This window comes from Salvelinus fontinalis, chromosome 27 (genome assembly GCF_029448725.1).
Source record: "Salvelinus fontinalis isolate EN_2023a chromosome 27, ASM2944872v1, whole genome shotgun sequence".
In the NCBI taxonomy this organism is placed as follows: Eukaryota; Metazoa; Chordata; class Actinopteri; order Salmoniformes; family Salmonidae; genus Salvelinus; species Salvelinus fontinalis.
In genome coordinates, this window is record NC_074691.1 from 28,211,495 (window position 1) to 28,224,948 (window position 13,454).

At 41.0% G+C, this 13,454-nt stretch overlaps 1 protein-coding gene across 1 annotated transcript in view; it reads left to right on the top strand.

Annotated features, from left to right (window-relative positions):
- LOC129825388 (synaptosomal-associated protein 25-A-like) overlaps window positions 1–1,888 on the top strand; it is a 42,175-nt gene extending 40,287 nt beyond the window's left edge. The window contains exon 8 of the mRNA XM_055885458.1: window positions 341–1,888. Within this exon, the coding sequence (XP_055741433.1) occupies window positions 341–409 (69 nt within the window). The 3' untranslated portion in view covers window positions 410–1,888. The remainder of the gene's footprint in view (window positions 1–340) is intronic.
- The last annotated feature ends 11,566 nt before the right edge of the window (window positions 1,889–13,454 follow it).

Sequence of the window (13,454 nt, forward strand, 5' to 3'; positions counted from 1 at the left end):
CTATTGTTCCTCTATTGATCCTATATTGGTCCTCCATTAGTCCTCCATTGGTCCTCTATTAGTCCTCCATTGGTCCTCTATTGATCCTCTATTGGTCCTCTATTAGTCCTCTATTGGTCCTCTATTGATCCTCTATTGATCCCCTATTGGTCCTCTATTGTCTATCTGCTATTATTTAGAGTTGTTGTCCAAATATTTTTTACTTCACATGACAAACAAGAGTCATTAGCCTCACATGTCAAAAGGTTATTATCTGTGTATATTTTCTGCAAAACAGAACCACAAATAACTAATGTTCCTCTCTCTCTCGCTCTCTCTCTCTCCCCCTTTCTTTATACAGGCTGATTCCAACAAGACCAGGATTGATGAAGCCAACCAGCGGGCCACAAAGATGCTGGGCAGTGGCTAAGCTCCCGGAGCACGTTGCTTCTCCCGCAAGCGCAGTTTGTCACAAGGCGCAAACATGCTTTTATCATGGTATTTACCTTCTAGGTTTGCACACATGCACATATCACTTCCCCCCATTGTAAATGTTGTTATGTGTATTGTCTGTCTGGCTTTTTCAATGATTGTCCTCGTAAACAAAAGTATTTCTTATACTCTGTATCATTCTTTCCAAAGGTTGTATATAGTGCTGACTCGATGGCTCTAGCTCACTTGTGAAGTTTTTATTCTCTTTATCAAATATATATATATATATGATATATATGTGATATATATATATATATCATATATATATATGTATAAAGGTACACTGCTGGATGACAAGTATAATAGGAATGCTATACAAGCTGTTTTTCCTTTTCAGTATATCAGTATTGTCTTAGTAAAACTGTGTCATTCCATCAGCTGCTGTCATGCTCCTTATTTTGATGTTGTCATGACGAATGAAGAAGAGGAAAAAATAAGATGATAACAAACGATAGTAAATTCAAAAAGCACTTACGTACAATCACTGTCTTTGGTTCCTTTCCCTCACCGCAATTATCATGAGTTACTGTTTAGACAATGTGCAACTAGATTTGCTGTAATAGACATTGCATTCCAAGTGATGTGAATTGTGAGTTCTGCATGACAAATGGTAGATTTTAGAGTCATATACATAAAACCTGTCTTAAAAATATATAAAAACAATAACATGGCAGTAGCAAAGTTGACAAAAGCATGCTCAGTATTAGGACACAGTTGAACGTTCCATACTCTCCTGCAAGTTTGCAATAGTGCCACTATTCCTGTCAAAATATATTTACAGACTGTGACCATCGTTGTAAAATAATGCAAAATGATTTTAACGTGAAGAGATGATGATGGAAGAATGAGGATATGGCTGTAACCGCAAAAAATGATGTGTTTTTTTCTAAATGAATATGCAGTTCAGTGAAGATATGGAATACGTGCTGAAGGGTGAGGTACTGGTTGTGTATTGTATCATAGATTTTGGATGCTCTGAAAAAATGAACAAATTACACATTGTTTGCAATGTAAAGCAAAGACGCGTATTTCTGAGAGACCTTACTTTTATAAGAAGACTGTATCCTGTTAGTTTAATCTCCCCGTGTGGTTTGTTATTGGTAAAATAATAATGATAACTAAATAATATGAATATCATAATAATAACAAGTTTTGAAACAAAAAATGACATACAAAAGTTTTGTTTGCTTCTGTACTTTTAGAGCTATGCACACCAAATCACCAAGATGTTGAGTAGTTAGAATAATATGATGAACAAATACCTTCTCTGAATGACACAATAGATTAAACTGTGAGATTGATGTCCTCAAAACGCATGTGATATTCAAACTCCCTCTGTATCCTGTCAGTTTGTGAAGTCGTGGAACATTTTGTAGCTAGCTGAATTGATTAAAAGTAATAAACCCTATTCTCTGTGCTCTGTGTAAATTGGTCTTTATTTCTCTTGTCAATCAATGGTTTGTCTCCGTAGAAAAACAGTTGTTAATACAGGTGAAGTCAGAGGTTAACATACACCTCAGCCAAATACATTTAAACTCAGTTTCTCACAATTCCTGACATTCAATAGTAAAAATTCCCTGTCTTAGGTCCGTTAGGATCACCACTTTATTTTAAGAATGTGAAATGTCAGAATAATAGTAGAGAGAATTATTTATTTCACCTTTAATTTCTTTCATCACATTCTCAGTGGGTCAGAAGTTTACATTCACTCAATTAGTATTTGGTAGCATTGCCTTTAAATTGTTTAACTTGGGTCAAATGTTTTGGGTAGCCTTCCACAAGCTTCCCACAATAAGTTGGGTGAATTTTGGCCCATTCCTCCTGACAGAGCTGGTGTAACTGAGTCAGGTTTGTAGGTCTCCTTGCTCGCACATGCATTTTCAGTTTGGCCCACACATTTTCTATAGGATTGAGGACAGGTTTTTGTGATGGCCACTCCAATACCTTGACTTTGTTGTCCTTAGGCCATTTTGCCACAACTTTGTAAGTATGCTTGGGGTCATTGTCCATTTGGAAGACCCATTTACGACCAAGCTTTAACTTCCTGACTGATGTCTTGAGATGTTGCTTCAATATATCCACACATAGCTTCCTCATGATGCCATCTATTTTGTGAAGTGCACCAGTCCCTCCTGCAGCAAAGCACCCCCACAACATGATGCTGCCACCCCCGTGCTTCACGGTTGGGATGGTGTTCTTCGGCTTGCAAGCCTCCCCCTTTTTCTTCCAAAAATAACAATGGTCATTACGGCCAAACAGTTCTATTTTTGTTTCATCAGACCAGAGGACATTTCTCCAAAAAGTATGATCTTTGTCCCTATGTGCAGTTGCAAACCGTAGTCTGGCTTTTTTGGTGACGGTTTTGGAGCAGTGGCTTCTTCCTTGCTGTGCGGCCTTTCAGGTTATGTTAATATATCTCGTTTTACTGTGGATATAGATACTTTTTGTACCTGTTTCCTCCAGCATCTTCACAAGGTCCTTTGCTGTTGTTCTGGGTTTGATTTGCACTTTTCGCACCAAAGTATGTTCATCTCTATGAGACAGAACGTGTCTCCTTCCTGAGCGGTATGACAGCTGCGTGGTCCCATGGTGTTTATACTTGCGTACTATTGTTTGTACAGATGAACGTGGTACCTTCAGGCGTTTGGAAATTGCTCCCAAGGATGAACCAGACTTGTGGAGGTCTACAACTTTTTTTTCTGAGGTCTTGACTGATTTCTTTTGATTTCCAATGATGTCAAGCAAAGAGGCACTGTGTTTGAAGGTAGGCCTTGAAATACATCCACAGGTCCACCTCCAATTGACTCAAATGATGTCAATTAGCATATCAGAAGCTTCTAAAGCCATGATATCATTTTCTGTAATTGTCCAAGCTGTTTAAAGGCACAGTCAACTTAGTGAATGTAAACTTCTGACCCACTGGAATTGTGATACAGTGATACAGTAAACAATTGCTGGAAAAATGACTTGTGTCGTGCACAAAGTAGATGTCCTAACCGACTTGCCAAAACTATAGTTTGTTAACAAGAAATGTGTGGAGTGGTTGAAAAACTAGTTTAAATGACTCCAACCTAAGTGTATGTAAACTTCTGACTTCAACTGTATATGTCTGTCTTTATCTGTTAGTCAGACTCACCTGGACAAAGACATCAATATTGTTTTACCCACACTGACATACAGTATAACAGCGACATAATATACATCTAAATGTGTATGAACATTTAAGGTATATTGAACGGTATGTGTAATGACAACCTGAACCCCCAGTATAGAGTGACAGTGCCTTCAGACAGTACTCTATCCAGACCCCTTGACTTATTCCACATTTTGTTGTTACAGCCTGAATATCTTTCTCAACCATCTACACACAATACCCCATAATGGCAAAGTGAAAACATGTTTTTTGACATTTTAGCAAATGTATTGAAAATGAAATACAGAAATACCTCATTTACGTACAGTACAAGTCAAAAATATGGACACAGCTACTCATTCCAGGGTTTTTCTTTATTTTTACTATTTTCTACATTGGTGAATAATAGTGAAGACATTAAAACTATGAAATACATGGAATCATGTAGTAACCAAAAAAAGTGCTAAACAAATCTAAATATATGTTATATTTGAGATTAGCCACCCTTTGCCTTGATGATAGCTTTGTACACTCTTGGCATTCTCTTAACCAGCTTCATGAGGTAGTCACCTGGAATGGATTTCTTCCTTTCCTGTGGCGGTCCTCAAGAGAGCCAGTTTCATCATATTGCTTGATGGTTTTTGCGACTGCACTTGAAGAAACTTTAAAAGTTCTTGAAATGTTCCTCATTGACTTACCTTCATGTCTTAAAGTAATGATGGACTGTCATTTCTCTTTGCTTGTTTGAGCTGTTCTTGCCATAATATGGACTTGGTATTTTACCAAATAGGACTATCTTCTGTATACCCCTCCTACCATGTCACAAACAACTGATTGGCTCAAACACATTAAGAAGGAAAGAAATTAAAGAAATTAACTTTTAACAAGGCACACCTGTTAACTGAAATGCATTCCAGGTGACTACCTCATGAAGCTGGTTGAGAGAATGCCAAGAGTGTGCAAAGCTGTCATCAAGGCAAAGGGTGGCTACTTTGAACAATGTAGAAAATAATCAAAATAAAGAAAAACCCTTGAATGAGTAGGTGTGTCCAAACTTTTGACTGCCGATGTAAGTATTCACACTCCTTTGCTATGACACTCCAAATTGAGCTCAGGAGCATCCTATTTCCTTTGATCATCCTTGATGTCACAACAGCTTGATTGGATTCCACCTGTGGCCAATTCTAATGTTTGGACATGTTTTAGAAAGAAACACATCTGTCTATATACCATTCTGTATACGTCTGTACGTTTGTTTATCCCATGTGTAACTCTTTGTTGTTGTTTTTGTCGCACTGCTTTGCTTTATCTTGGCCAGGTTGCAGTTGTAAATGAGAACTTGTTCTGAACTAGCCTACCTGGTTAAATAAAGGTGAAATACACTGCAAAAATAAATAAAGGGAACACTTAAACAACACAATGTAACTCCAAGTCAATCACACTTCTGTGAAATCAAACTGTCCACTTAGGAAGCAACACTGATTGACAATAAATTTCACATGCTGTTGTGCAAATGGAATAGACAAAAGGTGGAAATTATAGGCAATTAGCAAGACACCCCCAATAAAGGAGTGGTTCTGCAGGTGGTGACCACAGACCACTTCTCAGTTCCTATGCTTCCTGGCTAATGTTTTGGTCACTTTTGAATGCTGGCGGTGCTTTCACTCTAGTGGTAGCATGAGACGGAGTCTACCACCCACACAAGTGGCTCAGGTAGTGCAGCTCATCCAGGATGGCACATCAATGCGAGCTGTGGCAAGAAGGTTTGCTGTGTCTGTCAGCGTAGTGTCCAGAGCATGCAGGCGCTACCAGGAGACAGGCCAGTACATCAGGAGACGTGGAGGAGGCCATAGGAGGGCAACAACCCAGCAGCAGGACCGCTACCTCCGCCTTTGTGCAAGGAGGAGCACTGCCAGAGCCCTGCAAAATGACCTCCAGCAGGCCACAAATGTGCATGTGTCTGCTCAAACGGTCAGAAACAGACTCCATGAGGGTGGTATGAGGCCCCGACGTCCACAAGTGGGGGTTGTGCTTACAGCCCAACACCGTGCAGGACGTTTGGCATTTGCCAGAGAACACCAAGATTGGCAAATTCGCCACTGGCGCCCTGTGCTCTTCACAGATGAAAGCAGGTTCACACTGAGCACATGAGCACATGTGACAGACGTGACAGAGTCTGGAGACGCCGTGGAGAACGTTCTGCTGCAGAACCACTCCTTTATTGGGGGTGTCTTGCTAGTTGCCTATAATTTCCACCTTTTGTCTATTCCATTTGCACAACAGCATGTGAAATGTATTGTCAATCAGTGTTGCTTCCTAAGTGGACAGTTTGATTTCACAGAAGTGTGATTGACTTGGAGTTACATTGTGTTGTTTAAGTGTTCCCTTTATTTTTTTGAGCAGTGTATATATATATATTTTTTAATATAAGTTGACACAGTTGACATATCAGAGCAGGAACTATACCATGAAGACCAAGGAACTGTCCGTAGACTCCGAGATTGTCACGCCCTGACCTTAGTTATCTATGTTTTCTTTATTATTTTGGTTAGGTCAGGGTGTGACGAGAGTGGGTATGCTTGTTTTGTATTGTCTAGGGTTTTTTGTATGTCTAGGGGTTTTGGTAAATCTATCTATATGTAAGTCTATGGTGACCTGAATTGGTTCCCAATCAGAGGCAGCTGTTTATCGTTGTCTCTGATTGGGGATCATATTTAGGTTGCCATTTTCCCTTGGGTATTTGTGTGTTCTTGATCTATGTTTAGTTGCCTGTCTGCACTATCCATATTAGCTTCACGGTTCGTTTTGTTAGTTTGTTAGTTTGTTCAGTTCTTTAAATAAAGAAGAATGTACGCTTACCACACTGCGCCTTGGTCTCCTCCCTACGACGGCCGTGACAGAGATAGAATAGTAATGAGGCAGATATCCGGGGAGATTCTAGTGTTTAACATTTCCAAGAGGAAAGTGGTCTCCATCATTGGGAAATGTAAAGAATATGGAACTACCCAGACTCTGACAAATGTTATTTTTTTTAATGTAACCTTTATTTAACTAGGCAAGTCAGTTATGCACAAATTCTTATTTACAATTACGGCCTACCCCGGCCAAACCCAGATGGCGCTGGGCCAATTGTGCGCCGCCCTATGGGACTCCCAATCACAGCTGGATGTGATACAGCCTGGATTCAAACCAGGTACTGTAGTGATGTCTCCTGCACTGAGATGCAGTGCCTTAGACTACTGCGCCACTCGGGGCTAGCCGTCTAAAAAAACTGAGCAACTTGGCATAAAGGACCTGGTAAACTGGTAAGGCTAGAGGGAACAATGAAAGGAACCAAATACAGGCAAATCCTTGATGAGAACCTGCTTCAGAGTGAAAACGACCTTAGACTGGGGTGAAGATTTACGTTCCAACAGGACAATGACCCCAAGCATACAGCCAAAACAATGTTGGAATGGCTTCAGAACAAGAATGTGAAAGTCCTTGAGTACTCCAGCCAAAGCTCAGACTTGAATCCCACTGAAGCTCACAATCTAACTTAACCTTTTCCTGCAGTGGGCTAAATCAGGATCACAGAGTGTTTCTTGGTAGTCTTAAATAAATCTTTGAAATAAATGTATACACCTCACACACGTGGTTACGGGCTTAAAAAAGAAGACACCTGTACCACCTGAAATGTATACAATTTTGAGCTTGCATCTCAGTATTACACTTTCTATACATCACAGAAGACTGAAATATAACAAAACTGTAATCGCTGCCAAAGGTGCTTCTACAAAAGGGGTGTGAATACTTATGTAAATTAGATATTTCTGTATTTCATTTTCAATACATTTGCTAAAATTTCTACAAATATGTTTTCACTTTGTCAATATGGGTTATTGTGTGTAGAGGGGTGAGAAAATAAATATATTTAATCCATTTTGAATTCAGACTGTAACACAGCAAAATGTGTAATAAGTCAAGGGTATGAAGGCACTGTATAACTTGTCTGATATTATTAATGGAAATATACATATATTGTACTATACCATCCAGCTTTATGGAATTATGCATGTACTTTAATCATTTTAATACGAGCCAATTGTTACCTTCATAAAAGGTAACAGTTACCTTCATAAAAGGTAACAATTGGGTTGTGTTGCAAACGGCACCCTATTACCTATGTAGTGCACCACGTTGTACCAGGGCCTATATAGGGTATAGGGTGTGATTTGGGACACAGCCCAGGAGTCAGCATCCGGTGGACCTTTGGAAGGTCTCATTAGTTAGATGAATGTGATGGTGGTGTTTCAAAATTAGGATCAATCATCCTTCCACACTTTGTATTAGGTCCTAATGGCTAGACAACACAGCACAACATCCCCCAGGCAAACACACACACACGCACATACACACAGACACACATACACACACACACACACACACACACACACACACACACACACACACACACACACACACACACACACACACACACACACCTGCACACAGACACACACACAAACAGACACACACACAGACACACACACACACACACACACACACAGACACACACATACACGCACACACACACACACACACACACACAGACACACACACACACACACACACATGCACACACACATACACACACATGCACAGACACACACACCTGCACACAGACACACACACACACATACACACACATACATGCACACCGACACACACACACACACATGCACACAGACACACACACACACACACACACACACACACACACACACACACACGCACACACACAAAAAAACACACACACACACACATGCACAAAGACACACACACACACACACATGCAACCAATCGATCACTCGTATCATCTCTGATACAGACCTTTTACTTTGTGGGCCACTTTTCATAGAGTTTTGTGGATTATTTTTAACCCAAGAAAGAAAAACAACATTATCACTGTGACTGTCTAAATACATGTATTCCAAAATATAAATGTACGTCATACTGTATTACACAATTATATTCCTGTCTTCTTCACAAGAACAACCTTGTCGATGATTTTGAGTTGTCTTATGCCACACGAAAGAAAGCTGCAATATCTCTTATGAGAGAACTTGAGTTCTTAGAGGGCAGCCTGCATATTTCTGCCAAACCGTTGAATCAGACCAAGCTGCTACAGAGACAGAGCGCATTAGGCTGCATCTATTCTGTAGCTTCCAGTGAGATAAATCAGGATAAAGGAAACATTGGGGAAAACAAGTGCTGCTGCAATACGACGCAATCACTATACACTGTACTGTAGCTTCTCCATTATTCATAACAGAAGTACATCTAGTGAGAGAAGAGGAGAGGAGGAGAAGAGAGGAAGAGAGGAGGAGAGGGGAGAGGAGGAGGAGAGGGGAGGGGGAAAGGAGAAGAGGAGGAGAGGGGAGGGGAAAGGGGTTGGAGAGAAGGGGAGAGGAGGAGAGGGGAGGGGAGGGGATGGGGAGGAAGAGAGGGGAGGAGAGGGAAGGAGGAGAGGAGCAGGGAGAGGAGAGAAGGAGGGGAGAGGGGAGAGGAGGGGAGGAGGAGGAGAGAGGAGGAGGGGAAAGGAGCAGGGGAGGAAAAGGTACAGCGATACTGATCTAGAACTGTAACTTTCCATTCATTTATATTTGTGATACTTTTTAGTAACATAAACATATTACATTCTATCAGTGGAGGCTCCTCAGAGGAGGAAGGTGAGGACCATCCTCCTCAGTGAATGTATATTTTTTTTAATAGTGAAACATTTAAAAAGGTATCATTTTTAGAGAAATACATTCAGGTCACCAAATAATTGATTAAAACACACTGTTTTGCAAGGAAGGCCTACAGTAACCTGAACAGCACTCTGTAGGGTAGCACCATGGTGTAGCCGGAGGACAGCTAGTTTGTAACGAGTATTACTGAAGGTGGCCTCCCTTCCTGTTCGAGTGGCGCTCGGCGGTCGTCGTCGCCGGTCTACTAGCTGCCACCGATCCCTTTTTCCTTTTCGTTTGGTTTTGTCTAATTGATTTCACCTGTTTATTGTTTGGTTGTTAGGGTGGTGTTATTTAAGTTCGTTTAGCCCGTTTATGTTTGTGCGGGCTTGTCTCTCTGTTTGTATATGAGGTTGTTATTTTCATTGGGGTTTTCCACAGTCTGGATTTATTTTTCCAGTTTTGGACTTTATTCAAGTCGGAGTTTTACGCCAATGTTTTTGACGTTACCAGTTGTTATTCTGGTTGGACATTAAAAAGTGGTTTTCCCCATTACCTTTGCTCTCTGCGCCTGACTCCTTACTCTCGTCCTCATTGAGTGTAACATAGTTTCTGTCCTCCTCTGGGTACATTGACTTCAATACAAAACCTAGGAGGCGTATGGTTCTCACCCCCTTTCATAGACTTACACAGTAATTATGACAACTTCTTGAGGACGTCCTCAACCTATCAGAGCTTCCGCAGTATGAGCTGACATGTTGTCCACCCAATCAAAGGATCAGAGAATGAATCTAGTACTGAAAGCATAAGCTACAGCTAGCTAGCACTGCAGTCCATAACATGTGGTGAGTAGTTGACTCAAAGAGAGAGAAAGACAATAGTTAAACAGTTTTCAACAAATATATTTCTTCAAAAATGAAGGGGAAGCAAGAGAGAGAGAGATAAATTTAGTAATTTCTTTTCACATTCACTTGCTTAGCTAGCACATGGAGCTAGCTACTTTAGTCTACTCAAACACCTGGCTCAAATAGAATAATGCTATGTTAGCTAGCTGGCTATGACTAGGTAAGCTTTTGAGTTTTCTAATTTATTGCCACTGGGGCCCGTCGGTGGGTAACTGCTAAACTGTTTAATGACTGTACGCTGTATTGGATGACTGTAGAGGGTTTACTAACATGTTAGTTCTATATCTATGTTGACTATGACATTATTTTAGCTGATATGGTGACAACGATGTAGGCTATGTGTAGTGGTTAGCAGTTATGATATGAAGGTTTGGCTTGGAAAGCTTTAGTTGCCTGGTCACAGACAGCAAATGTGTTTTGCACTGGATCCCACAAGTGAAGGGAAAAGGTGAGAGGAGGAGAGTGTTGATGTGAGAAAGAATTAACAAGCAAAGTGATCATGCTGTTTGTTTATGGCTACTACGAAAGTCAACCGTGTTTATGTGTGATCAGGAGTGTATTCATTCTGCCGATTCTGTTGGAAAACGTTTAAAATGGAACAAAACGGAGACAAACATACATGAATTTGTTGCATAGAAACTCTTGTTTGCAACTGTTGGACTAATGATTACATCCTAGATCAGCTAGATGCAGGCAAGAGTGTGCAAGGTGTTATTGAACGTGTCACTGTCTCTCACCTAAAAAACCTATCTCGGCCTGTGTGCACCTACGTTGTAAACTTTAATTCATAGGCTAGGTTGCAGCAACCTCATGATTGGTATAGGGAAAAATCATGTAGTAGCCTAAACCTATCGATGTTACATTGAACTGGGTGAATAGAATATGAATGACAGTCATCCAAGACAGTGGCGATTTTAGCATATCAATCTTGGTGGGGCAAACTCAAAAGAAATATGTTGATGCATGTCAGCAAAGCCCCCACACAACACAACACTAAACAATATATGAATTGCACTATAACGATGACAAACGGTGCCCACAAACTGTTAGGGTCTCCATAAATCTGTCCCAACAGCAGAGCTTTCTATCCAGCACCATGGAGTGAATCCTTACCACCTCTACACCTGGCTATCAGAGGAGCCTTGTCTGGCAGTCTGGCAGTTTATTAAGCCTCATTTAAGAAAATATTGTGGCAGACGGCAGGGAGAGGTGAGGGGAGCGGTAATTGAGGAGAGATCATTTGCAGGACGCTGGCTCAGCCCCCAAGCCTTATATGGGCTTCCTTCCCCAACGAGGCAAGACTGTCACTCGTTAAGCCAGGGAGTGCTTGGGGATAAAGGAGGAAGTAGCCTGCACAAAGGGGCAGAGGGGGTATGAGAAAAGGGTGGTATGAAGAGCGAGAGAAACGAGAGCAAAATCTGTGTGATTGCCCCGTTGTGACCTGGACTACCCCCCTGGTGTACCAGACCGAATTGTCTGAGAACCCGAGTGTGAGGCTTACCCCTGGAAAACGGAACGGACAAAGAGAACGGCTTGTGGACTGTGAGGTGATTGGTGAATTCCACCTTCTTTCCCCGTGTTCCAAAATCCCTAAAACTTCCCCTTTGCATTATATTTGTGCTGCTGGTGCCTGTTTTGTTATTGAACTTGTTGATGTGGAAACCCCACACCCTTCATCCTGCTACAATATATACAAACAAAAAACATAGCTTATATGGCTGACTTGCTTAAACAAATGTGGTTTCTACTGACAATTGAGATGTACAAACTATGGCATTAGGGAACAATGAGCTGATAAGAGGCAATCTGTAATTTCGATTAAGACATTAATGAGCAAGCTAAGACGGACGTAGACAATAACTATTTGTTCAACACTTTTGAAATGTACTGCGACAGAATTCAGAACATGGGCCGTTCTTGTAGTATTCTCCCTGTACACCAAGTCAGAACCGTAGGATAAATAAAAGGGGCATATAAGCAGACAATGAAAGCTCTTACAATATTCAATGATGACATTTCTCTAAAACAGGCTATAGGCTACATGTGCACCACCAAGTCAGAACAGTAGGCTAACTTGTGAGGGGGAAAGGGGCCTAATTATTAGGGTGAGGCACATGGGCTACTAACAGCTTACTACACAACAAACACTTAGTATTACTTTTAGCTACAGTATACATATCTCCCTGGCATATTACATAATTTATGCAGCAGCATACAAGACATGTTTGGACTCACCATTGTGCTGTGGTCACTTGAACAGGAAGGTGGCACAGCGGTCCTTCTTGTGGGCAACTGTGTCATCAAATTTTTGTCAGTGATCTTCAGGTCGGAGCTCTAGAAAGAGGCCAGAGTTCCCAACTTGAATGACTGTTCAAAACGTGTTTTCCCAGTCGGAGCTCGTTTGTTTCTTAGTTCCCAGGTGTCTTGAACTCACTGAAGTCTGAGATTTCCCAGTTCTGAGTTTCCAGTTGTTTTGAACGTGGCAGAATTCATGCTGGATTGACAGCATGGCCAATGTATTCAACCTTTTCTGGCCCATGGTGTTGCACGTGAATGTTTATCCTTTTAAGGTTAGAAAATAGACCCTTAAAACCAGACTTGGACCACACACCCTCTCCACCTAACATCAGGGGAAGCAAAATAGTGAAATTAAATTTTATTGGTCACATACACATGGTTAGCAGATGTTATTGCGAGTGTAGCGAAATGCTTGTGATTGCTTTGCAACGTTTTGTAGTTAGCCACTGATTCCTTCCAAACCACTCATTGTTGATTTTTTTAAAACATTGTTTGCATACTGATATGTGGCACGTATTAATGCCAAAATAACATGCAAAACAGGCAAATTATTTATTATTATCCAATATGCTGTAATAGAAATAAGGCCATGCTCATACATTTTTTAATCTTCCTCCCTTATCTTAAATGGCACCGGCCCCCGCTGCATTCTATGCAAATGGTTGTGGTACCTGTGCAATAAATGTGTAATTACCATTTGACCATTTGATCACATAATTTCTTAAATAAATAAATAAATAGCATAAAGTAAAGTGCTACCCACCAGTAAACAAGCCCTCCTCCAGTCCCCTCTGCGTTCCAAATGGCACCTTATACATTATATAATGCACTACCATATGGGCCCTGGTCAAAACTAGTGCACTAAATAGGGACTAGGGTGCAATTTGGGATGCAGCCAGTGCCATTTACAGCTCGGATGCTCCCTGCATCGTGACT